The following is a 27,233-nucleotide window of genomic DNA, read 5'->3' on the forward strand; positions in this document are numbered from 1 at the left end:
CAAATAACTTAATGACGAGATCTTATGCTACGCTTAATTGGGTGTGTCCATTACATCATTCATATAATGATATAACCTTGTTATTAATAACATCCAATGTTCATGATTATGAAACTAATCATCCATTAATCAACAAGCTAGTTTAAGAGGCATACTAGGGACTTCTTGTTGTCTACATATCACACATGTACTAATGTTTCGGTTAATACAATTCTAGCATGATATATAAACATTTATCATAAACATAAAGATATAAATAATAACCACTTTATTATTGCCTCTAGGGCATATCTCCTTCACTGAGCTCGGCCTCCCTTTGCTCGATTTCTTTGGGAGTCATGGTGTGAGAGGAGGAACAAGGGTTGCTAGGGTTTGTGGCAGCGAGGGTTTGAGGGAGAGGTCGAGGAACAGAACGGCTAATCTAATACCATGTAGGAGAATGACGGGCTGCAGTTGCACACCTCGACTGTTTCATTGATCTATATTTATAAATGATTACATACTTGCAATACAACGCAATCTAGCCCATGTCTGCTAGGTTTGATATATACAAGTTAACCGGAACCGTGATGGACTCGATCACGTTCTGTTAGATAGCTCTAAGATTGTCTTGGATCGATATTCAAGAAGCAAAATATACTATAAATAAGTGTTCAGAAATTAATTGTGTAATACAATATAAAAAATATAGACCCTTATTATGTTATTTAACACCCCTGCTAGCTGCTACTGAAAACAACTATAGGAGTCCCCTGATCACATAAATCGCCACCCTGACAAGCTTATTTCATGAAAGTACTTGCGTGATCTTCAAAGATTGATATTGTTAAGCTTCATGCACTAGCCACTTGAACCAAAAGTCCGAACTGATGAAAAGGGCTAGGCAATCCACATATACACTTCATAACACCCCCACTCGCGTGTGACGGGAGAAGAGAAAGTCAACACGTGAAAGAAGAAGAGCACACCGAAACAGCGGTGGCTAAAGAGGGGGGCAACATCAATTTTTAGGCTTAATTGCGAAAACCATGTGAAAGCCAGGATTTGAACTTGAGACCTGGGGCTTTGATACCATGTTAAGCTTCATGCACTAGCCAGTTGAACCAAAAGTCCGAACTGATGGAAAGGGCTAGGCAATCCACATATACACTTCACAATAGATATTACATACGTGCATGGTCGCATGGACAACGATGCTAGCATAATCAATGTATATTTCTTGAAAAGAAAAATCTTAATTAGGACCATGCTACACTACCGCAGGCAGCTCCTTCCTAGTCGAGGTCGACGAATTTTTCTTAAACTACTCTTCATTTTTCTGAAACTGCTCTGTTTTCAATGAATTTTCCTTGTAGTTATGCAACTGTTGGCTACTAGCAGCAAGGAAAAAGAATTATGTGTCATCTGCTAGAACTGTTTCACCCTTCGTTGAGAAACAGTAGCAGTAACGCCACATGTAGTCATCACCGTTTTGTCTCAAAAGGATAGTGAGCCAATGAATCATCGGGTCTTCTCGGGACGCTCCTCTCCTCCATGGATGTAAAATATTATTCCTTTGGTTCTCGATTGATTTTTATTGAAGTGAACCTCAATGATTTTGATGAAATAAAAACAGTATGTGTAGATTATAAATTTTCTATGTTTGAATATGTTTCTGCAATGTTTGTATTAATCTCTCACGGGTCACCGAGTTAAAAATTCGAAATTTTAAAAGGCCGACATAGCAAAGAATAGCAAATTCATAAGAATACGAGTGCGTGCAAGTGCGCATTTACTAGTGTTATTTAACACCCCTGCTATTGAAAACAACTATAGCAGTCCCCCGACCACATAAATTGCCACTGATCATGCCTGACAAGAGTATTTCGAAAGTAGTTTTCAAACACATTGTGAAAGTACTTGTGTGGTCTTCAAACATTGATATTTATCAAATACGTGCATGGTCGCATGGACAACGATGCTAGTAGAATCAATGTATCTTGAAAAGAAAAATCTTAATTAGAACCATGCTACACAACCGCTGACAGCTCCTAGTCGAGGTCGACGAGTCGGCGGCCAGCCGTGGCTCTCTCGTGCACCGTCCAGACAAGGCCGACGAACTCATCGGCGTTGTATGCGGCCCAGGCGATGTCGTCCCTACTGCCGTGGGGGCCGCGTACGTCGACGTGCCGATTCCCGTGGAAGAACATGACAGTGCAGGGCCTGTCGTGGAGCTCGTACATGGCGTTGAAATCCTGCACCTCCTCGATGTCGACAGCGTACAGCGCAGCGACGGGGCCGACGAGCTCGGCGGCGGCGGCCATGGCGGCGTCGACGCTCAGGCAGTCAGGGTGCACGCTGTGGCCGAACCGGACGACCACCAGACGCTCTGTCTCGGCCTCGCGGACGATGGCATCGTCGACGGCTTCGGCCGAGTGCAGGTGCTCGACGTGGTGCGCCATTATTGCGAGCGGTCTGTTGGCTTTGGTCTGTCAGCAAATCTGAACTCGCAGATGCACGCGTAGATATCTAGCTACTGCTCACGTACGCAACGCACGCGAAATAGAAATCGATGGAGCACTAATGCCTACTTATATACACGCATTGGCATGAGCTCTAATCCTATTCGGAATACAAATCAAGACCTACGTACTTGGATTACTTGTCCAAACCTACTCGTACACGTAGCCGGAGTCGGTTCGTCATTAATGCTAAGTGTTGCCTATCCAGAGATGCTGACATTACTGGAAACGAGATCTTGTTGTGTTTTTAGAACATCTTCAACAGAAGTCTCACTTCAGAGTGGCATCCAAAAAGCCCTAATATATGGCTAAGGCGCGGCGGTGCTCCAGCAGATACCTTATTTTGTGCTCCAACTATTTTATAATGCAAAGAGAGTCGGGCAAGGCGTGCATTTTAACGTGAGGTTGGGTGGTTAAGAGGGTGGTTGTATCCCCAGCCCACCAGAGTTTAAACTCCAGATTTGACATCTGTGTGTTTCATAAAGGCGGAATATTCTTTCAATGGGAGGCGACGTTCCCGTCGACAGCGAGGTGCCTGTGGCGACTTCGTCTATTTCAAGATCCGGCTTATTGTTTTGTAAATCCTAATTTTTTACACTAAAATTTCTATAATATGCTATGCAAAAATTAATATTGGAGGATTGCACATAAGTATTACATTGATTTCCTTGCATTTGAATCAATAATAATGGAAAATTTGAGCTAATGCACAATTCTACAAAATCATAGGACGAAAATATCGACTGTCATACCAAATTTTATTCAAATTTCACTGACAATCAGCCGAAATATCGGCTATGAGAGTGAAAATCGGATGAAATATCGGCTCTCATGCAGAAAATCGGCTAAAATATCGGTGGCGCACTAAACTGGCCGATATGCTGAAATCTTATCGATGTCCACCCGATTCACGATAAATTGGTCGATAAATCAGTATATCAACTGATTTTTTGAACAGTGGTTGCACCTCTAGTCGCAATCCATCTAAAAACGCTAGCAGTAGGCGGCACCGACTTTCATTGCGTTCTTTGCTTTTGGATATCTTTATGTTTTCATTATCCTGATGGTAATGAAAATCAATTTTTTTGAGGATTTCCTGGAAAAAAATGTCAGCACCAATATATGGCGCACATGTTTCTGTGGCGCTGCCGCTATGCCAAAAAAGCTAATTCGGTTTAGTCTTTAGAGCATAGATATTTGAAACTCATCAGGGCGAGCATTATTAAATTTAACCCTACCTACATCATCCATAAGAGACCTCAAAAGAGCTACACGTGGCCCATCTAGCAGTCCACGGCCCATGTCCAATACAAGGAGCTACCCATCGCCAGTTAGCGATGGTTTATAACCATCGCCAAGGACAGCGGCGTCGTGTGCCTGTAAGGGATTCCGCCTTGGTTCCACTGGATCCCGTGGTTCGTCGAGGGGTCCAACAAATGGGTCCTCCACTTGTAGGTGGTAACATATATCTCTGCTCCGTATCTGTTTGTTCATGGGCCCTAGTGGGGATGACTGAAACTTTTGGTGCTGATCGAGCTGCAGGGTGGAGGGGTGGTAGGTGGTGCAGGAACCTGACCGTGTGTGATCAACGCAAGGAAACAAATATAGGTTCGTCTGACTACATGGCAAGGCGGCTGAATTTGCCGGCATCTTGAGCGACGACGGATTGCAGAATCCAGGTACGTTCTAGAGCAGCCACGGCTGGCGAATATCCATAACTGGCACCAATATTCCAATGTTCTGTAGTTCGGCGTATAACTGAACTGAGCAGTTCACTACACTGGTTATCTTACCTTCATCCGAGTTTTGATCGGTTTATGAATGATTACCCCACTAAATATCCAATCTGAGGATTGTTACCGAATCACTCTGAGTGACTTTCAGTCATAACTTTTATCCGTTGAGCGACGGCCCTTCCACTCGTCACTTGCGTGGATGTTGCACACACTGTATTATGTTCTTGTTGTGTTTGAGTATGCTGAATCTTTTCTTCAGTAATCCCGCTTCAAGCAATCTTTCTGATATATTCCATGCAGTGATACTGTATTGGCACTGCACTTGTACATTGCTGAGAAATATTTCAGTTAAATCTGCAGATTTTTACAATTGGAATAAAGTTAAGGTAAGATATTGCGATGGTGCGTCATTTTGTGGAAAAGTGGAAGATGAATTTCAGCTTAGCAGAACCTCTTGTAAAAATTACTTGCTAGTTCCTAATTCATACAGTCCAATTGCTTAGCAGACATACAGGACGTGCACTTCATAGTATAAATGAGCAGTTCTTAACTCTGTTATCTGTGGAGGATGGCGCCAGCTTCTTCTTCAGAGGCTTTGAAGCAGTCGTGAGTGAACTTTCATCCAAGGACCTATCCCGTGCTAAAGAGGTAGCCTTCCTAACAAAAATAAGTGTGATTATAGATAGAAGCGGGTTTAGAATTTGAACTTTGAACGAGTCTCAATATTTCTTAGTGCTGTCACACTAATAGATCTGCCGTACTAGTCACGTGAACAACTGCTCCCACAACATTGTCATCGTAACCAAACTAGGGTTTTGCGCTTGGCACCTGCTGGTGCGCCACCTTTGCGCACTTGCAAGCGGAGCGGCCTCCTCTGTTGGTCTGCACCAGAAGCCCCATAAGGTCGCCACTGCCTGCTAAGTGCTAATCTTTCCCACCTGTGACCAGTTACGTGCAACATGCGGCAAAAGCCAGCAACATGCGCTGAAAATTGGGAGTAAATTTTGTTATCACCTTTCCAGTTTTCCATGTCAATAGGGCACCACTTTTGCGTCGGCACAACTATATATGTAAATGAACAAAAAAATCACTGTTATATTTGACAAGTCTTGGCATATAGAATGCAGCAGAATGAAGGACAACCAAGTTCCTATTGAAATGAATAAGATAAGACTAACCAGTTTTCTATCTGCTCTCTTTGTCTCTGTGCGATTGTTTTGTACACTTTGTAAGAAATAAACAGAATATGTATGTTCATTTCAGTAGGATACTACTTTTTTCCGTAAAAAAACAAAGTTACATCTAGTTCTCCAAATATTTCGTCCTCTAGCTCTGTGAATTACATCTTCAGGTTCCTTGAAACATCCTACCAAAATGATCTCATATGACAAGGCAACAAAAGCCTCCGTGTTCAATGTAATGTCAAACTGCTGCCGAATTCATCGATGTGATAACCAAGGACTGTCCAAAACTGAGATTGGTTTCAGAGGCCTCTCATTTGTCTGCCCGGACAGCCAGGACCGCATGTAATAATGCAGCAGAAATTTCCACAAAATTTCCATGAGATTTTCCATCTCCACCTCCCCAGGAAGCTAGCTAGGAGAAAATGCTAGGTTGGAGTAGAGATTTTCCACCGGAAGAGAACAAACTGGTTGCTGTCTTTGACAGCCACTAGCTAATAATGCTAACCAGAAGACCACCTGTCAGGTCAACACCTAGCCGATTAGCTATAGCCTATAGTAACATTCACCCACACCTTTGAAGTTTTCCAGAAGGAAAGGTCGGTCAGTTCATGCGTGGCATGCTCTGCTGCTGCTGCTGCTGAGTGGAGAGTGGCATTTTAATGCATGATGATTGCATCTTGCATTACTGCGTTTGCACCCTGCTCTACACGGCAAACCGAGATGCCTTCCAACACTAGCACTAACACTGGCACAGCACCACGCCTATATAAGTTGTGTGCATGCCAAAGCACTTGACACACATGATCTAAAGAGTTTCGTGATCATACTCACTCCACTGTACACAGTCCAAACTAGCTACCTGCACTAGTGTCGAGATATGGCAACTACTGCACGGCCTCTGGCAGTGTTCCTGCTTCTGCTCTTGCTGGCCGTACAGCTTGTGGCGGGAAGCAAGAGCCGCAACCCCGAGCGGGACGCGCTGAGGGCATTCAGGGCAGGCGTGTCGGACCCGTCAGGCACGCTCCAGTCGTGGAACAGCACGGCGCACTTCTGCCGGTGGGAAGGGGTGACCTGCGAGCACGGGCACGTGACGTCCCTAGGCGTGTCCGGCCTCTCCGGGACCATCTCCCCTGCCATCGGCAACCTCACCTACCTGGAGACCCTCAACTTCAGCAAGAACGCCTTCTCGGGGAGCATCCCAGCGACCCTCGGGCGGCTGCGACGTCTTAGTTACCTCAGCTTCTGCGACAACGGGCTGAGCGGGGTGATACCTGATAGCCTCCGCAACTGCACCGGCCTCGCCTATGTGTACCTCAACAACAACAGCCTCGCCGGTGGCATCCCCGACTGGCTCGGGACTATGCCAAATCTCACCTACCTATGGCTCCATGGCAACTCGTTGTCGGGAGAGATACCGCCGTCGCTCGGCAACCTCACCAAGCTTGCGAGCCTCATGCTAGACAAGAATCTTCTAAAAGGCAATCTCCCTGTTGGCCTCTCGCGACTTCCTCTCCTCCGAACACTTAGTGTCTCCCAGAACAAATTGGGTGGTGATATCCCACTTGGATTCTTCAACATGTCCTTGTTGCAAGACATGTCTCTCGCGGACAATGCATTCGGTGGGAGCCTTCCGCCGTACGCAGGCACGGGCATGAAGAACCTTGAGGGCCTCTTCCTCGGCGGCAACAGACTCACTGGGTTGATTCCAGCAACACTAGCAAATGCGTCCGGCTTGAGATATCTCAGCCTCTCCGACAACGGCTTCACTGGTCGGGTGCCACCAGAGATAGGGACGTTGTGCCTATATGCACTGGAGATGTCCAACAATGACTTGGCTGCAACTGATGGCGCTGGGTGGGAGTTCTTGGACCGTTTGACAAACTGCAGCGACCTACAAAGGCTTTCTCTCGACAACAACAATTTCACTGGTGCGATGCCAATCTCCATTAGCAGCCTCTCGAGGGAGCTTTTGGAACTAAACCTCGGGGGCAATCACATGTCAGGGTCCAAGCTCGTGCTGAGCAGCAATGAATTGAGTGGATCCATCCCTCCAACCCTCAGTAACCTACAGGAGATGGTTCTTCTCAATCTCTCCGGCAACAAGCTTACTGGCCAAGTCCCGAGACAGCTCTTCGACCTGTCATCATTATCTCAAGCAATGGACTTGTCGAACAACTGGCTCGAGGGCCCGCTTACTCACGGCATCATCCGCCTTGGAAACCTCGGATTCTTGAAGTTATCCGGAAACCTCTTCAACGGCGAGATACCAAAGCAGCTTGATAGTTGCCAGAGCTTAGAGTTGCTCGATCTGGACAACAACCTCTTCAACGGAACCATCCCACCATTGCTGAGCAAGCTGAAGGGGCTCCGGAGGCTCAACCTGACAAGAAACAGATTGTCAGGAAGCATCCCGCCAGAGCTTGGTGAGATGTCCGGGCTGCAGGAGCTGTACCTTTCACGGAACAACCTGACGGGAGTAATCCCTGAAGAGCTGGGGAACGTGAGCTCGTTGATCAAGATGGACGTGTCCTACAACCATCTGGAAGGCCAGGTGCCGCTCCATGGCGTGTTTGCAAACCTGACCGGGATAAGCATCACCGGGAACAGCGAGCTCTGTGATGGCGTTCCGCAGCTCCATCTGCTGCGATGTCCTAGTGTTGCAAGGCACACTCAACATACTGATTGGCATCTTCCTATCGTGATACCGATCTTCGGCATATCTCTCTTCTCGGGCATGCTCCTCGCCATTTTCCTATGCTACAAGAGAAAGTCGAGACGTGGAGAAAGCACGACACAACCAGACATACTTGATGCCATGAACTACGAGAGGATCTCCTATGCCGAATTGGCGAAAGCCACAAACTGCTTTGCAGATAGCAATCTGATAGGTGCAGGAAAGTTTGGCTATGTTTACAAGGGGACTCTGCCCCTGAAAGTCAAGGAGGGGTTCGAGCATGGCCTCGTGGCCGTGAAGGTGTTCGATCTACAGCAAGTCGGTGCCTCCAAGACATTCCTGTCAGAGTGTGAGGCATTGCGCACCATACGACACCCGAATCTGATTAGCATCATCACTTGCTGCTCCAGCATCACCCCCAGAGGCGACGAGTTCAGAGCTCTAGTGTTCGAGCTCATGCCCAACTATAGCCTAGACAGGTGGCTGCATCCGACGCCTGAAGCGCTCAAGAATGTCGGCAGGCTGACCGCGATCCAGCGGCTCAACATTGCGGTGGACATTGCTGACGCGCTGCACTATCTCCACGACAGCTGCGTACCACCTATCATACACTGCGATCTCAAGCCGAGCAATGTTCTTCTCGGTGAGGACATGATGGCCTGCATCGGTGACTTCGGCCTCGCAAAGCTGCTTCTTGATCCGGGGATCCAAGACGCCGCCAGCTCTGAGAGCACCATTGGAATCCGAGGCACAATCGGCTACGTCGCACCAGGTAATTTAAATACCAAAATTAACATGCTCGGATGTAGTATATACTACATATAGCTCACATTCCTTAGCTTGACTGATTTACAATTAATGTGCAGAGTACGGCACGACTGGTAAAGTTTCAACATATGGGGACACCTACAGCTTCGGTGTAACACTGCTGGAGATTTTCACACGGAAGTCGCCAACCGATGACTCCTTCACCGATGGCCTAACGCTGCAGGGGTTCGTCAGCGCGGCGTTCCCTGACAGGATTGAGGAGGTCCTTGACACGACGCTGCTTGTCCCCACGGAATTCGATGGTGATTCTAGCGGTGTTTCAGAGCAGGATTGGTTGGTTTCTGCCATCAGGGTTGGGCTTAGCTGCACCAGAGCAGCGCCGTACGAGAGGATGAGCATGAGGGATGCGGCCGCTGAGCTGCGCACGATCAGAGATGCTAGTCTCCGTGTCTGAATCTTAGCTAGATTTTTTTTCTTCCGAGAGATAGTGTGTACGGTATGTTCAGAGTTCAGAACTTCAGGCTTTCCCCAGTTTTTTCTCATGAGAAGACATTTCGACCCGAACCAGCAGGGCACTGCTTTTACATTATATAAAGAAGGAAAGGAACAAATAGATCCTAATACTATCAATTCTTCGCTCTAAATGGATCATTTGTTGAGCATGCTCTTTATTGATTTCTTCTCCGTAAGATTATTTTGACAAATGTACACCTACAGCTGACTTATGTGACATACTAGCCTGGTAATTGGTTTTTGTATATTTGTGTCATATCACAAAATTGGTAATTAGTTATGATGCACTCTTCTTGGCCTGTAGATACCACCTAAAATTATGCATATGATCTGTGCATAGGGCTTCCCTGATCTTCGATTGATAAATTGGAATCCACAGTGGCGACATCTCATCATGTTATGCATCATTTTACAAACAAGTTTATGATTGGTTTCATAATTTTCGATAGCATGAGACTGTTGCTGTTCTTTTAGTTCTAGCAGCCCTGATGGATTTGTTGGCAATAAGCCACGCCCGTGCGATGAGTGTCGACAACCAACGTGTTCGTGCGCATCTTGGTTGTACGTAGCCATGGCGGGTGTGCCGAGTATGTGTGTGCGTGTGTTCTGGTTCTGGTCAGATGCTGGTATGTGGCCGCATCGGAGTCGTTAGCGAGAGTAGCGGGGAGCAGCTGAATCTGTTGGAGCTGACCGCGTCGTGCGTGTGGTGGCGCGCCGTGCGCGCCGCCTGGCGAACAGATCGTGCAGCGCGTCGTGGGCGCGTGGTAGGAGTGGAGTGTGGCGTTCGTGTGTGCGTACTCCATGTATAAAGCCTCCCGTTGTACTGCTTGGTAGTAGGCCAGCAAAAAAAACACAAGAAAAGAATAGGCGTCTGTGCGCCGTGGCTGTACGTGCGGCCGGAAAACCTTGTGTCTTCTTCTACCTCAAGTCCGAGAGAGAGAGAGCACCGGCGTTTGTCGCCGGAGGGGCTGGTTCGGCGTGTGTCGCCGAGGCCAGCCCCAACATGTGGTATCAGAGCCTCGTGGCTCGGGGCTGTGGCGCGGCGAGTCCGTGGTGAGCACGGCGGCGGCGTGCGTGCGCCGGAGGCCGTGGAGGTGCTGCGACAGTCGTGGAGCATGGCCATGCCATACGTGCGGGGAGCGCGGCGGCCGCGGTGGACCTGCGTTGTGGCGCAGAGGCTGCGGTGGCACGGCGTGGCTCGGCGGCGTGGAGGAGAAGCCGTTCGTGCGGCGGGTGAGGCAGCTCGAGCGGCCACGTTGCTTGCGTCAGGGCGCGGCATGTGCGTGAGCCGAGGGCGTGCGGATCACCGGAGAAGAGCATGTCCAGCGGAGCGTAGGACGGCCGCGTCGATCACGTCAGTGCGTGATCGTGTGCGCGAGCTGGGGCGTGCAGGGCGTGGCGTCATGGAGGAGCTCGGCGTGTGTCGCCGAGGAGCTCGGTGGCTGTCCGGTGTGTGTCGCCGGCGGAGTGCGGCATGTGGCGCTGAAGACGAGGAAGGTGGCCTTGTTCGTGCGGAGATGAGTCATGCAGCGGTGTTCACGTCCGTGAGGCTGTAGCAGCGGCTATGGCGACGAGGACAACGACAGGAACTGCAACAACTCCGGCGATGGCAGGTCGTGGCTTAGGGGGAGATTGTTGGCAATAAGCCACGCCCGTGCGATGAGTGTCGACAACCAACGTGTTCGTGCGCATCTTGGTTGTACGTAGCCATGGCGGGTGTGCCGAGTATGTGTGTGCGTGTGTTCTGGTTCTGGTCAGATGCTGGTATGTGGCCGCATCGGAGTCGTTAGCGAGAGTAGCGGGGAGCAGCTGAATCTGTTGGAGCTGACCGCGTCGTGCGTGTGGTGGCGCGCCGTGCGCGCGGCCTGGCGAACAGATCGTGCAGCGCGTCGTGGGCGCGTGGTAGGAGTGGAGTGTGGCGTTCGTGTGTGCGTACTCCATGTATAAAGCCTCCCGTTGTACTGCTTGGTAGTAGGCCAGCAAAAAAAACACAAGAAAAGAATAGGCGTCTGTGCGCCGTGGCTGTACGTGCGGCCGGAAAACCTTGTGTCTTCTTCTACCTCAAGTCCGAGAGAGAGAGAGCATCGGCGTTTGTCGCCGGAGGGGCTGGTTCGGCGTGTGTCGCCGAGGCCAGCCCCAACAGGATTGGCTGTGTCAGATACTCAGATTATGTTCTTTGTATAGTGCTTCTACGATTTTCGGTTGATAAATTAGAATCCACTAGGCCAACTTCTCATGCGCACGCCACTTGTCAATAATTTTTCAAACTTGGGTTGCCAAACTTGGTGTGATTTATATAATGCAAAGCATTGCATGAATAGAAAAGAGCAGCTATTTCTTGGCTTGTCAATCATGTAACGGTGTCGCTCATTAGATGACAGCGTGTTCGAGTACGGACATTGAAGTGGGAATATTCGTTTTGTGTTTATTGTCTTGATTTTGTGAACTCCACTAGTATCTTTTTTTTTGGATTGAAGGTAATTAACTTATCTGCATATTTTAAAAAGGAAAGGTTATATAGTTTCTTCACACCAAGGGCTCACAAAATGCATTTCGAGGAGCATCATATTCTATAGCTGTTCTGGTCATTTTCAAAAATATCTGTAGCACACGTTGGCCACAAATCATTTGCATATTTGACATGATAAGCTTTGCATCCAGAATTTCAAATATCTTCGCTAACTGCTTATGCTGGTGGAGGAATAGTGATAACCTCCAGTGCTATTACTTTCAGTTTGATTACAACCTGCATTATGCCTAGAAAATCATGGCGTCCAGTTTCTGCAAATTGTAATTTGTAACCAGCAATGCCATTTTGAGTTTTGACCTCTGTGTTACCGATAGTTCCTGTACGACGTCATGCGACCTTGTATCCTGTGTAATTCTAGTTCAATGTTCCCCTTTTTTTTTTCCTGTCAATGAAGGCAATTCACTGTGTGACGAATTGGTTTTGGCTTGTCCGTCGATGCAGTAGCTGCAGTTCTATGATGAGATGCTTGATCGATGTTGTATCTGCATATGTACACTGGCGACTAGTCTTTCATTCCCAACACCACTGTCATATTCTGTACAGTATAAGCCTGAAACAAGTGTCATATTCGATTTCGACATCCTCTATGAATTTAAGGTTTGTTCCATACTTTGCTCTTTTTGATTTATGCTTCCAACACAGAAGGTTTTGCACCGCAAGCACGAAGGTAGGCGTCTCTGATGAGGTGCATCTCGGCGGCGGCCTCCTTCATGCTCATCCGCTCGTACGGCGCTCGCCGGCAGCAGTTGAGCCCAACCCTGACGGAGGAGACCAGGCAGTCCCGCGCCGTGACACGCACCTCGCTGTCCTCGGACAACGACGACACAGTCGACACGGTCGAGATTGAAATTGCAACGTCGTCAGGCTCCTCGATCGGCAGCAGCGCCGGGTCAAGGACCTGCTCGATTCTCTCCGGGAACGCCGCCGTGACGAACTCCGGCAGCGTCCGGCCTTCTCTGAGCCCGCCGTCCGTCGGTGCCTTGCCAACGAGGATCTCGAGGAGAGTGATTCCAAAGCTGTACGCGTCGCCGGCGGCGGACACGTTCCCTGTCGTGCCATACTCTGCACATCACAACACAAGAGTTTCAGACACGATCGACAAGTTTCCGATGGTGGCATGCCATGTCCATATGGCGAAGAAAAGAAGCAGTTGGCAATTAAACAAACCTGGTGCGACGTAGCCGATGGTGCCCCTGATGCCGATAGTGCTCTCCGTGTTTCCGGCAGCGGCGTCGAGGAGCAGCAGCTTCGCGAGGCCGAAGTCGCCGATGCGGGCCGTCATGTCGTCGTCGAGGAGGACGTTGCCAGGCTTGAGGTCGCAGTGCACGATCGGCGGGTCGCAGCTGTCGTGTAGGTAGCTCAGCCCATCGGCGATGTCCACGGCGATGCCGAGCCTCTGGGCCAGGCTCAGGCCGCCACGCTTGCGCAGGTCCGCAGGCCCCGGGTGCAGCCACCGGTCGAGGCTGGAGTTGGGCATGAAGTCGAAGACGAGGGCCCTGAACTCGCCGCCGGCCGCGTCCACGCTGGAGCAGCAGGTGACGATGCTGATCAGGTTCCGGTGCCGCGCGCTCCGCAGCGTCTCGCACTCCGACAGGAACGTCTTGGACGCGCCCACCTGCCGGAGGTCGAACACCTTCACCGCCACCACCACGGCCTCGTGTGCCGCCGCCGGCTTCTTTTTCGCCTTGTTGAGGAAGAGCGTGCCGCGGTACACGGAGCCGAACTTCCCGGCGCCGACGAGGTTGGCCTCCGCGAAGCCGTCGGTGGCTTTGGCCAGCTCGGCGTAGGAGACCCTCGGGTAGAAGTTGCCGTCGACCACGCTGCGGATGCATGCCGATGTGGTCTCTGTACTGGACTTTGTTCCCTTTTGCCGCCGCCATAGGACGGTGAGCAGTATCGCCAAACCTAGAGCGGCACCGATGATGGGTAGCGCGATCTTGAGTAACAGTTTGGTGCCGCGGTTGGAACCGGAATCCGCTGGTGACCGGCACGGCGGAAGCCTGAGCTGCGGAGCGCCGCCGCAGAGTGCGCTGTTGCCGGCCATGTTGAACCCTGTTTTATTCGTGAACACGCCGTGCAGCGGTACCTGGCCGTCGAGGTTGTTGTCGGACACATCGAGCTCGATCAGGGAGGTCATGTTCTCCAAGCCCGCCGGTACGCCGCCGGACAGGTCGTTCCGCGAGAGGTCCAGCTCCTGCAGCCCCGACATCTGGCCGAGCTCCGGCGGGATTGTACCGGTCAACCTGTTGCTCGACAGGTTGAGACTCCTGAGCCCCTTCAACCTGCTAAAAGACGGCGGGATACTTCCGGTGAAGAGGTTGCCGTCCAACTGGAGGAACTCCAAGCTCTGGCAGCTCCCGAGCTCTGCTGGTACGTCACCAACGAAGCGGTTCCCGGAGAGCACCATGCGCGCAAGCTTCACGAGCTGGCCTACCTCTCGCGGCAGAACACCATCCAGCTGGTTACCGGACAGGTCAATTGCCGAAGAAAGTGCCGAGAGGCCGCTGAACAGTTCTGTGGGAACATGGCCGGCGAGCCCGTTGCCGGAGAGGTTGAGCAGCGTCAGTCGCTGCAGGTTGCCGAGGCTGGGAGGAATCGATCCGTTCAACGAGTTGCCGCTCAGGTCGAGTCTAAGGAGGCTGGTGAGGTTGCCCATGCTGTACGGCACAGGCCCGGTGAGCTTGTTCCCCTGCAACTGCAACTCTTGGAGGCCCTTGAGCTTCCCGATCCCGTCCGGGATCACGCCGGTGAGGAGGTTATACTGAATGTCGAGTGTCTGAAGCCCGACGACGTTGGCGATGCCCGGCGGTATCACGCCGGAGATGCGATTGCCCGCGAGACTCAGCGTCCGGAACTGCGGCGAGAGGCGCGTGATGGAGTTTGGCAGGGCGCCGGAGATATTGTTGTCGTCAAGGATTATCTCGTACAGGGCGTTGCAGTTTGTCAGGTTGTCCAGGAACTCCCAGCCGCCTGCGTCGCTCGCCGCGAGCTTGTTGCCAGACAGCTGCAGCGAGTAGAGGCAGAGCCTGCCAATCTCCGGCGGCACCTGGCCGGAGAAGTTGTTGTTGGCGAGGCTGAGGAACAGCAGCTTGGTGGCGTTGGCGAGCGACGCTGGGATGGGCCCCGAGAGTTGGTTGCCGCCGAGGTAGAGGTACATGAGGTTCGGCGAGTGCGCGCCGGCGTCGCGCGGGAGCTCGCCGTGGAACGCGTTCTTGGCGAGAGAGAAGCCCTGCAGGGACGACATGTTGAAGAACCCCCGCGGGATTTCGCCGGTGAGACGGTTTCCATAGACGTTAAATTGCAGGAGCTGTGGGAGGCGGGTTAGGACGTCAGGGATGGCCCCTTCGAGGAAGTTCTCGTCGAGCCGGAGCATCTGGATCGTGGTGAGGTTGGCGAGCTCCAGCGGGATGGTGCCTGTGAGCGCATTCTGGTTGAGCGTCAGATAGACGAGCATCGGCATCGCGCCGAGCCACGCAGGGACGCCGCCGGTGAGGCGGTTTCCGTTGAGGTAGAGCACGGTGAGGTTCTCTGCACCGCCTAGCGCGCTGGGGATCTCGCCGGAGAACACGTTGTCGCAGAGGCTGAGGAACTCGAGACGCTTCAGACGGCCGAGGCTGGCCGGGATGGGGCCGGAGAGGGCGTTGTCGGTGAGGTTGAGGAAGTCGAGGTACTCAAGGTCGCCGACGGCCGGGGAGAGCGTCCCCTCGATGCCGCGGGATGAGACGTCGAGGGACCTGACACGGCCCGCCGAGCTGCAGTTGACGCCGGCCCACCGGCAGACGCTAGCCGCTGTGCCCGACGTGTCGTTCGTCCAGGACCGCAGCGCGCCCGTCGGGTCCGACGTCACGGCGGCCTTGAACGCCAGCAGCGCGTCCCGGTCCGTGCCCTCCGCCGCCGCTAGCCACAACAGCGAGAGCAGGAACACTTTCGCGACCACTGGCGTAGCCATTGCCGTGCGCGCGTCACTCAAAGGTTGTCCTACTGCTGTGTTTCGTGTGCGTCGTGGATCATGTTTTCATGGATGAACACACGGACTAAGTAGAGACCGATCGAGCTCCACTGGCCAGGTGTGGTGGCGGTGCCGTGGTTGACCAAAACCTTCACGTCAACGAAGAAGAAAGCGTCGCACGAGGCTAGTCAATCGGGCAATCCATTTGTTGTGCTTAACGACGAAGAAGAAGCTTGCCTGACGCTGACAGAAACCAAGCGGAAACTGGAAATTAATCGATCTTGCTTGTTGACAAAACGCTGACACTGACATCAAACGAAGTCACGGGCCGTCTTTTGTGGAAGCAAGCAGCCAAGCAGGACTAGTAGTACTTGTCATGACAGCACGAGTACTGTGTACGCGCGTGCACTAATACGAGAGCTGTCTGCTGAAGACTGCCTGAAAAGTCCATGGATGCACTGACTTTCTATTCAGGATACTGAATCGTAACAGCCGGATAGAGACTTTTATGTCCATTCTGTTGTGCCGGTCAACTTGTTGGACCTGGTATGGATGTGACAGGAGAAGGCGGCTCATTTTTTTCCTTTTTTACTTGGTTGTGAGTTGTGAAAGGTTGTCTACACAGGCATCCATGATTGCCAGTGCAAACACGTCGCTGGCATCTGTTTTTTGTGGAAATCATGTTCGACTTTAACGGTTGGAAGACACTTCACCGTTGCAATTATCCTTCATGGGTATTTCTATTTACGGTTAATCTCAAAATAAGATAAAGGGGTGAACTATCATCGTCACTTCTTCAAGCAGCTCTAGCCGATCCCATAAAATAACATCAACAATGTGTCACCGCCATAAAAACTCGTGACCCGTCTAAAAAAATAAGGGGGGTGTTAAAAATCTCCCCCGACCTCTAAATTCGACGACTAGGTGGCCAAACCGATTACGGCATATACTCTTCATCGAGTTTTGGTGGGATGGAAGTTTCAGCTCACGCCAACAACTTTTGTGCGTAGATTCGCCGAAGTCTGGCCAAATTCCGCCTGTAGGCACCACCGCCTAGCCCAGCCTCCACCACATCTGCCGCGGACCTCCCCGAGGTCGAACAGCGGCAGGAGCGATGCCGCCTGCCGGAGCACCTCCTCTGCTTAATTTGAATTCCCCGACGTATCCCTCTGCAAAGCATGGGCAGCTCGAGCACCCGCAGTCGAGTGCCAACGCGTGCAGATCCAGGCGGGTTGGATGGAGTGGCGGCCGGTGCGTTAAAGGCGGTTTAGAAGACTTGCCGAGAAATCTCTGTTTCTATTCGCAAACATGCAAAAAAATCGATAAAGGGAATATATTAATATCGAGAGATACCAATACACCCAGCCTCTGCAACGACGTAATACCCTAATGACAGTACGGATGCACACAACCAAAAAAGAAGAAAAAAAAGAAAACAAAAGGTCCCGCTTCGGTATTCCAGTCCTAACATCAACAATACAACCACCACCAAAACAACACCTGAACTCCAGGCTCCGGAATCGCTCCCGCGGGAGCGACCCGGGAGGCGGTTTCCTGTTCCCACCATTGCGATCCAAATTAATGCCTGTCAAAATTTAGCTATACTCCATTCTGTTCTCTTTTGCCTAATCACCAAGACAGTTTAGTGACATGTTGCTTTGTCGGTTGATTCTTGGGTGTCTAGAACTATTGCAATGCCATCGATCTGTTAGCCTGTGATGCCGAAAAGCTTATTTACATTTTCTATCCTGTGCTACTTATGACTAGATGTTAAGTTTTTGGTCTTTTGGGTGTAAAGGACTCATGGCTGTTAACGCCCTGTTATGACCGTGAGGGTATGGTTTTTTTTTTGAACAAAGTGAGGGTATATGGTACCGGTTCGTTTACCAATCATAGGAAGAGACCGTCTTTGATTTCAGTTTCTGTTACCATACGAGATATCTTTCCACGGCAAAGCACCGTACATTCTCTTTCCAAATCGGGGAAACTTAGCTGGGAATCAGAATTCTTTTCAAGGTCTGCTCCGTTGTGGCCAGCTCTATATGCTTAAATATGGAGCAGATGCCATATGATGCTTTGACCAATGCCAAAGCGAATATTTCTCTTTCTGCCCCTCTAAGAAACTTGCAGGTTTGCTCCATAAATAGCGAGCAGATGCTACACGATCGATGCTATGCATGAGCAATGCCAAAGCAATATTTCTCTTTCTTCCCCTCTCAGAAACTTGCAGGTGAAGCAATAATGGTTTCTGCTACCATCGCATCGGTGACCATGCTGCCGTCTTTGCCAGATGATGCCATCTTCGAGATACTCTCATGGGTGCCGGTGAAGCCTGCGTGCAGATTCCGGTGCGTGTCCAGAGTGTGGCGCGCTCTCATCTCCAGCCCGGCGTTCCTTGCCACGCACAAAAGCCGCGTGGAGCTGCTACTCCTGTCAGTCACCACCTCCTTGCCCCCTGAAGTCAACAGCACCTTGCGGTTGACGGACATAGACGGCAACACCGTAAGAGTGATTGAGAAGCCAGGTCTTTGGACGATCAAGTACAGCTTAAACGGCCCTGCCTGCGTTTGCATCGCCGACTACGATGTCAGTGTGATAGATCTGGCCACTTTGAATGTGGTGAGGACCTCTGTAGAGTTGAACCATGAATTGTTCTGCAGCCTCAACGTCGGTTGTGCCGTTCCATCTCGCAAGTACAAGGTAGTCTGCCTCATGAACAAATATGATCCTTGTAAGGTTCTCACATTAGAAGATGGCGCCAAGTGGAGGCAGGTGAAATCTCCTCCAACTCCCCCCCTACCCACTAACGGCTATAATCTTGGCTCCGCGGTCACAGTTAACGGTGTCATGCACTTCTTATATGAGGTTGCGATACCGCGGGTGAACGAGGACTATGTTCTCGGTTTTGATCTTGAAAGTGAAGAATGGAAGGTTTGCATCAAAGGTCCAACGATAATATCTGGTGACAAACTACATGAGTATAAATGTATGGTCAGTCTCAATGACGCCCTATGCATGGTTCGGCGAAGCTCAATAAACCAATGCCTCATATGGACCCTGACTGATTCGTCCAAAAGCACCTGGGTCAATGTGTACACGATACCTATGGATCCAACTTTCGATTTGTTTAGGCCATTGACGGTCATGCATGATGGTAGAAAGTTGCTCTTCTACACGTGCAATAGGGTCAATGCAACTCCGACACTAGAAGTCTACGATCCACTCACCGGGACATGCACACACCTCATGAAGTTCGTGAGTAATCTTTTGGGCAACCCTGGTCTCTGTGTATTGCACTTGGACAGTTTTGTTTCACCTAAGATCTTGCCAATTTCTTCGCCAAGCGTGTTGTCTCGGTTAACATCTTGCCATTGGTTGCGCCGACAGAATCACCGTATGGATGAAATGATGATGTTTGACATTATTTCTGGAAGCTTTTATTTCCTTGCCTTGTGCCATCTTTTTGGTGGGATGTTTCGAGCAACCAGAAGATGGAGATAACAGAGCTAGAGATGACAAATTCCGAAAATTTTGGTGTAACTTTGTTTTTTTACCAGAAAACATTAGCATTTTCTACATGTATTTATATTTTTTTTTCATGCACCTCAACTTTTTTCAGACACTTAATTGGTTAAGTAATGTAAACTGATTCATGCATGCACTGTCCAGTAACCTGAAGCGATTGCGCCGGTGTTGTTTCATGTCACATAAATCGTTGAAGGCGTAGGTTTGCGCAAAAATCAATCTTTAGGAAAACAAAGTGAAGAAAAGCATTTTGAATAGATGATCCATATGCAGCGACAGACTGATAGCACTACGATACAATGCTCTGGAGTCGTTTCTATAAAGAAAAAACTGGTGAAGTCTGAACTCGGAACATTGCCATATCTCTCCTCCTGCAGCGTCTGGCCATCCTCGAAGGTGACCTCTGTCATGCTGCTCTATCGCTGTTGGTTCTTGGTTCCTAAACCCAAAAAAATGAGATCCCTAAAAAAATACAATGACGTGCAAATATGTGAGCCTGTGATCCCTTGGTCACAAAAATTATCCATCTTGTACTCGAGTCTACTGCTCCCGATTTTACCGATCTATAGAAAAAGCCCGTCTACATATTCGATTTCAGTTGAGACATTATGATCCTTGGACGGTTCCCACATTAAAAGATGGCGCCAAGTGGAGGCAGCTGCAGTCTCCTCCAACTCCAGCCCTAGTCACTACTCACTAGGGGCTATATCCAGGTCTCTCCAACCACGATCAATGGTGTCATGCATTTTCTATACAAGCCCTTGACACCGCTGGTGGAAGAGGAATATGTGCTTTCTATTGATCTTGAAAGTGAAGATTGGAAGGCTGCCATCAAAGGCCCAACGAGCCATGGTGAAAACTAAGAGAGAATAAATGTATGGCCAAGCTCAATGACGCCTTCTGCATGGTTCGATGGAGCTTAACGAATGTATGCCTCATATGGGTCCTCACTGATTCCGGCAAAGGCAAATGGGCCAAGGTGTACACAATAGCGATGGCTCCATCCATCGATTCTTTGAGGCCTTTGGCTATCATGCATCATGGCCGAAAGTTGCTCTTCTACACCTGCAACAGGTTGAAGGCAACTCCGACACTACAAATCTATGATCCACTCACCGAGACATGCACACGCCTCAGGCAGTTTACGAGCAATCTTTTGGGTAATTCTGGTCTTTGTGTATTGCACTTGGAATGTTTTGTCTCGCCTAAAAACTTGCCGATTTCTGCACCCATCGCGTTGTATCGGCTAATATCTTGCCAGTGTGGTTGCGTAGACTGAATCCCCTTTCTTTCTTTTACAAGTGATTTGGACGAAACAATGATGTTTGACATTATGTTGAATGGAAGCTCTTGTCTATTGTCCTATGAGGCCTTTTTGTCAGATGTTTTGAGGCAAACAGAAGAAGCAAATGATGATGGAACTAGAGACGACAACTTCAGAGAAGTTGGTGTAATTTTGGTTTTTGCGGAACACAATAGCATTCTGTTGCATGTATTTATTTTTCTGCATTTTTTTACAAGTATACAAGAGGATTGTATAAAGAGAAAGGAAAGAATAGGAAACTTACATGTCTTAATTTTTTCCATTTCAGTAAGAACTGCTGTCCTTATTTCCTGCCGTGTGGTGTGTTCTTCGTTTGGTTGCATTCTACTTACTAAGACTTATCAAATCTCATAATGTTAGTAAATCCTTGGTTCTTAGATTATCTTTGTCACGATGTCAAAGTAGTGCACCGGATATAATTTTTCTGTAGATTCGCCCGCGCATTGATCTATTGACATGGCGAATTGGGAAGTAATCAGGCTGTAAGAAAATATATATTCTCAAATATCATCGCATGTTGCACGCAGATGGTGCAGGGGTGGGAAGAATTAGCTGGCAGCAACGGCCTTCTGGGGCTGCTCGGCTTGTAAGTGTGAAGATGCGTGGCATGGCGCGCAGGTGCCAAACGCATAGGCAAAGGTCGCAACCCTAGTTTGGTTCTGATGATAAGGTTCAACATCGATCTCCATCCAGTCGTTCACGGTTCCTTCACTGTCATGCCATTGGTTGCTACCAGGTGTTCAGTCTGTGCCTCAAGTTTTCAGACTCTTCAATTAGGTGAGCTGAATCTGACTCATACACTGTCCAGTAACCTGGAGCGAATGGCACCGCTGATGTTTCATGTCAGTATGTCACATAAGTCAGCTGTAGGTGTACATTTGTCAAAATAATCTTACGGAAAAGAAATCAATTAAGAGCATGCTCAACAAATGATCCATTTAGAGCGAAGAATTGATAGTATTAGGATCTATTTGTTCCTTTCCTTCTTTATATAATGTAAAAGCAGTGCCCCTGCTGGTTCGGGTCGAAATGTCGTTTTCTCATGAGAAAAAACTGGGGAAAGCCTGAAGTTCTGAACTCTGAACATACCGTACACACTATCTCTTGGAAGAAAAAAAAATCTAGCAAAGAGTCAGACACGGAGACTAGCATCTCTGATCATGCGCAGCTCAGCGGCCGCATCCCTCATGCTCATCCTCTCGTACGGCGCTGCTCTGGTGCAGCTAAGCCCAACCCTGATGGCAGAAACCAACCAATCCTGCTCTGAAACACCGCTACAGTCACCATCGAATTCCGTGGGGACAAGCAGCGTCGTGTCAAGGACCTCCTCAATCCTATCAGGAAACGCCGCGCTGACAAACCCCTGCAGCGTTAGGCCGTCGACGAAGGAGTCACGGGTTGGCGACTTTCCGGTGAAAATCTCCAGCAGTGTTACACCAAAGCTGTAGGTGTCCCCATATGTTGAAACTTTACCAGTCGTGCCGTACTCTGCACATTAGTTGTAAATCAGTCAAGCTAAGGAATGTGAGCTATATGTAGTACTACATCCGAGCATGTTAATTTTGGTATTTAAATTACCTGGTGCGACGTAGCCGATCGTGCCTCGGATTCCAATGGTGCTCTCAGAGCTGGCGGCGTCTTGGATCCCCGGATCAAGAAGCAGCTTTGCGAGGCCGAAGTCACCGATGCAGGCCATCATGTCCTCACCGAGAAGAACATTGCTCGGCTTGAGATCGCAGTGTATGATAGGTGGTACGCAGCTGTCGTGGAGATAGTGCAGCGCGTCAGCAATGTCCACTGCAATGTTGAGCCGCTGGATAGCGGTCAGCCTGCCGACATTCTTGAGCGCTTCAGGCGTCGGATGCAGCCACCTGTCTAGGCTATAGTTGGGCATGAGCTCGAACACTAGAGCTCTGAACTCGTCGCCTCTGGGGGTGATGCTGGAGCAGCAAGTGATGATGCTAATCAGATTCCGGTGTCGTATGGTGCGCAATGCCTCACACTCTGACAGGAATGTCTTGGAGGCACCGACTTGCTGTAGATCGAACACCTTCACGGCCACGAGGCCGTGCTCGAACCCCTCCTTGACTTTCAGGGGCAGAGTCCCCTTGTAAACATAGCCAAACTTTCCTGCACCTATCAGATTGCTATCTGCAAAGCCGTTTGTGGCTTTCGCCAATTCGGCATAGGAGATCCTCTCGTAGTTCATGGCATCAAGTATGTCTGGTTGTGTCGTGCTTTTTCCATGTCTCGACTTTCTCTTGTAGCACAGGAAAATGGCGAGGAGCATGCCTGAGAAGAGAGATATGCCGAAGATCGGTATCACGATAGGAAGATGCCAATCAGTATGTTGAGTGTGCCTTGCAACACTAGGACATCGCAGCAGATGGAGCTGCGGAACGCCACCACAGAGCTCGCTGTTCCCGGTGATGCTAATCCCGGTCAGGTTTGCAAACACGCCATGGAGCGGCACCTGGCCTTCCAGATGGTTGTAGGACACGTCCATCTTGATCAACGAGCTCGCGTTCCCCAGCTCTTCAGGGATTAATCCCGTCAGGTTGTTCCGTGAAAGGTACAGCTCCTGCAGCCCGGACATCTCACCAAGCTCTGGCGGGATGCTCCCTGACAATCTGTTTCTTGTCAGGTTGAGCCTCCGGAGCCCCTTCAGCTTGCTCAGCGATGGTGGGATAGTTCCGTTGAAGCGGTTGTTGTCCAGATCGAGCAACTCTAAGCTCTGGCAACTATCAAGCTGCTTTGGTATCTCGCCGTTGAAGAGGTTTCCGGATAACTTCAAGAATCCGAGGTTCCCAAGGCGGATGATGCCGTGAGTAAGCGGGCCCTCGAGCCGGTTGTTTGACAAGTCCATTGCTTGAGATAATGATGACAGGTCGAAGAGCTGTCTCGGGACTTGGCCAGTAAGCTTGTTGCCGGAGAGATTGAGAAGAACCATCTCCTGTAGGTTACTGAGGGTTGGAGGGATGGATCCACTCAATTCATTGCTGCTCAGCACGAGCTCGAGCATCTTTGTCAGGTTGCCGATGGAAGATGGTACTGGCCCCGACAGCATATTCTCTTGCAACCGCAACTCCGTGAGGTTCTTGAGCTTCCCAATCCCGTCCGGAATGGTACCGGTTAAGAGATTGGATTCAAGCCCCAACTTTTGCAGTGCAATGAGGTTCCCGATGCTAGGTGGAATGGACCCTGACATGTGATTGCCCCCGAGGTTTAGTTCCAAAAGCTCCCTCGAGAGGCTGCTAATGGAGATTGGCATCGCGCCACTGAAATTGTTGTTGTCGAGAGAAAGCCTTAGTAGGTTACTGCAGTTTGTCAAACGGTCCAAGAACTCCCACCCAGCGCCATCAGTTGCAGCCAAGTCATTGTTGGACATCTCCAGTGCATATAGGCACAACGTCCCTATCTCTGGCGGCACCCGACCAGTGAAGCCGTTGTCGGAGAGGCTGAGATATGTCAAGCCGGACGCATTTGCTAGTGTTGCTGGAATCAAACCAGTGAGTCTGTTCCCGCCTAGGAAGAGGCCCTCAAGGTTCTTCATGCCCGTGCCTGCGTACGGCGGAAGGCTCCCACCGAATGCATTGTCCGCGAGAGACATGTCTGCCAACAAGGACATGTTGAAGAATCCAGGTGGGATATCACTGTCCAATTTGTTCTGGGAGACAGTAAGTGTTTGGAGGCGAGGAAGTCGCGAGAGGCCAACAGGGAGATTGCCTTTTAGAAGATTCTGGTCTAGCTTGAGGCTCTCAAGCTTGGTGAGGTTGCCGAGCGACGGCGGTATCTCTCCGGACAACGAGTTGCCATGGAGCCATAGGTAGGTGAGATTTGGCATAGTCATGAGCCAGTCGGGGATGGCACCAGCGAGGCTGTTGTTGTTGAGGTACACATAGGCGAGGTTGGTGCAGTTGCGGAGGCTATCAGGTATCACCCCGCTCAGTCCATTGTCGCAGAAGCTGAGGAAACTAAGACGTCGCAGCCGCCCGAGGTTCGCTGGGATGCTCCCCGAGAAGGCGTTCTTGCTGAAGTTGAGGGTCTCCAGGTAGGTGAGGTTGCCGATGGCAGGGGAGATGGTCCCAGAGAGGCCGGACACGCCCAGGGACGTCACGTGCCCGTGCTCGCAGGTCACCCCTTCCCACCGGCAGAAGTGCGCCGTGCTGTTCCACGACTGGAGCGTTCCTGACGGGTCCGACACGCCGGCCCTGAATGCCCGCAGCGCGTCCCGCTCGGGGTTGCGGCTCTTGCTTCCCGCCACAAGCTGTACGGCCAGCAAGAGCAGAAGCAGGAACACTGCCAGAGCGCGTGCCGTGGTTGCCATATGTCGACACTAGTTCAGGTAGCTAGTGTGGACTGCGTACCGTGGAGTGAGTGTGACCACAAAAACTCTTGAGATTGTGTGTGTCAAGAGCTTTGGCATGCACACAACTTATATAGGCGTGGTGCGGTGCCAGTGTTAGTGCTAGTGCTAGTTTTGGATGGCAGTCTCGGTTTGCCGTGCAGAGCGGGGTGCCAACGCAGTAACGCAAGATGCTATCATCATGCATTAACATGTCATTTTCGAAAAAATGCATTAACATGCCACTCTCCACTCGGCAGCAGCAGCAGCAGACCTTTTCTTGTGAAAAAATTCAAAGGTGTGGATGAATGTTACTATAGGCAGCTAATCGGCTAGGTGTTGACCTGACAGGTGGTCTTCTGGTTAGCATTATTAGGTAGTGGCTGTCAAAGACAGCAACCGGTTTGTTCTCTTTCGGTGGAAAATCTCTACTCCAAGCTAGCATTTGCTCCTAGCTAGCTGCCTGGGGAGGTGGAGATGGAAAATGCATAGAAATTTTGTGGAAATTTCTGTACGGGAATCTTGCTGCACTATTACATGCGGCCGTGGCTGTCCGGGCAAACAAATGAGAGGCCTCTCAAACAAATCTCAGTTTTGTACAGTCCTTGGTTGTCACATCGATGAATTGGACTCCAGTTTGACAGTACGTTGAACACGGAGGCTTTCGTTCCCTTGTCCTATGAGATCATTTTGGTAGGATATTTCAAAGAACCTGAACATGTAAATCACAGAGCTAGAAGACGAAATGTTTGGAGAACTAGATGTAAATTTGTTTTTTAGGGAAAAAAGTAGTTTCCTACTGCAATGTACTCCCTGGTCTTGTTTAATCGAAGCAGCTGTAGTATGTAGATAAGCTACTTCCAGTTCACACTTCGCATCAATTTTATCCATCCGGAGGGAGTATATACATTTTCTGTTTATTTCTTACAAGTGTACAAAACAATCTCACAAAGAGAAAGAAAGCAGATAGAAAACTGGCTAGTCTTAGCTTATTCATTTCAGTAGGAATTTGGTTATCCTTCATTCTGTTGCATTCTATATACCAAGACTTGTCAAATAAAACCGTGATTTTTTGTTCATTTACATATATATAGTTGCATCGACGCTAAAGTTGTGCACCATTAATATTTCTCTTGTTTCATCCGATTGACCTATTGACATGGCGAACTGGGAGGCGATCAGGCTTTAACAAAAATTACTGCCAATTTCAGCGCATGTTGCTTGTTTTTGCCGCATGTTGCATGTAACTGGTGCACAGGCTGCTAACCTGAAATTCAGAGGAAACCGCTCCGCTTGCAAGTGCGCAAAGGCGCACCGGCAGGTGCCAAGCGCAAAACTCTAGGTTGGTTATGATGACAAACTTGCGGGCCAGTTGTTGGCGTGACTAGTATGGCAGATCTATTACTGTGACAGCACTAAGAAATATTGAGACTCGTTCAAAGTTCAAATTCTAAACTCGCTTCTATCTATAATCACACCTATTTTTGTAGGAAGGCTACCTCTTTAGCACGGGATAGGTCCTTGGATGAAATTTCACTCACGACTGCTTCAAAGCCTCTGAAGAAGCTGGTGCCATCCTGCACAGATCACAGAGTTAAGAACTGATCATTCATACTATAAACTGCACATCCGGGATGTCTGCTAAGCAATTGGATTGTATAAATTAGGAACTAGAAAGTAATTTACAAAAGGTTCTGCTAACCTGAAATTCAGCTTCGACTTTTGCACAAAATGACGCACCGTCGCAATATCTTACCTTAACTTTATTCCAACTGTGAAAATCTGCAGGTTTAAATGAAATATTTCTCAGCAATGTACAAATATAGTGCCTATACAGTACCATTGCATGAAATATATCAGAAAGATCACTTGAAGCGGGATTACTGAAGAAAAGATTCAGCATATTCAAACAGATCAAACAACAAGATAATACAGTGTCTGCAATGTCCACATCAGACTGAAAGTCACTCGTAGTAATTCGGTAACAATGTCCACACAAGACTCAAATTCGCTCAGAGTAGTTCCGTAACGATCCTCTGATTGGATATTTCGTGGGGTAATAATTAAAGCTCGGATGAAGGTAAGATAACCAGTGTACTAAACAACTCAGTTCATTTTTAAACACTGAACTGCAGAACTTTGGAATACTGGAACCAGCGCAGCATATTCGCCAGCCGCAGAGCA

General features: G+C 49.6%; 3 protein-coding genes across 3 annotated transcripts; 1 reads left to right on the forward strand and 2 right to left on the reverse strand.

The window, feature by feature from the left end:
* The first annotated feature begins 6,766 nt into the window (after positions 1–6,766).
* On the forward strand, positions 6,767–9,424 carry LOC124684501 (probable LRR receptor-like serine/threonine-protein kinase At3g47570). The gene is made up of 2 exons (XM_047218800.1): positions 6,767–8,867; positions 8,962–9,424. The coding sequence occupies exons 1-2, from the start codon at positions 6,782–6,784 to the stop codon at positions 9,315–9,317; spliced, it is 2,442 nt and encodes an 813-aa protein (XP_047074756.1). The 5' UTR covers positions 6,767–6,781; the 3' UTR covers positions 9,318–9,424.
* Positions 9,425–12,451: 3,027 nt separating this feature from the next.
* LOC124684502 (probable LRR receptor-like serine/threonine-protein kinase At3g47570) lies at positions 12,452–15,855 on the reverse strand. Its single transcript, XM_047218801.1, has 3 exons — positions 13,074–15,855; positions 12,763–12,968; positions 12,452–12,714 (listed from the first exon to the last, which is right to left on the reverse strand). Exons 1-3 carry the CDS (start codon positions 15,853–15,855, stop codon positions 12,532–12,534), a joined length of 3,171 nt encoding a protein of 1,056 aa, XP_047074757.1. The 3' UTR covers positions 12,452–12,531.
* A 5,812-nt stretch (positions 15,856–21,667) lies between these two features.
* LOC124684504 (probable LRR receptor-like serine/threonine-protein kinase At3g47570) lies at positions 21,668–25,091 on the reverse strand. The gene is made up of 2 exons (XM_047218802.1): positions 22,283–25,091; positions 21,668–22,192 (listed from the first exon to the last, which is right to left on the reverse strand). The coding sequence occupies exons 1-2, from the start codon at positions 25,029–25,031 to the stop codon at positions 21,837–21,839; spliced, it is 3,105 nt and encodes a 1,034-aa protein (XP_047074758.1). The 5' UTR covers positions 25,032–25,091; the 3' UTR covers positions 21,668–21,836.
* Between the last annotated feature and the right edge of the window lie 2,142 nt (positions 25,092–27,233).

This window comes from Lolium rigidum, chromosome 1 (genome assembly GCF_022539505.1).
Source record: "Lolium rigidum isolate FL_2022 chromosome 1, APGP_CSIRO_Lrig_0.1, whole genome shotgun sequence".
NCBI lineage: Eukaryota > Viridiplantae > Streptophyta > Magnoliopsida > Poales > Poaceae > Lolium > Lolium rigidum.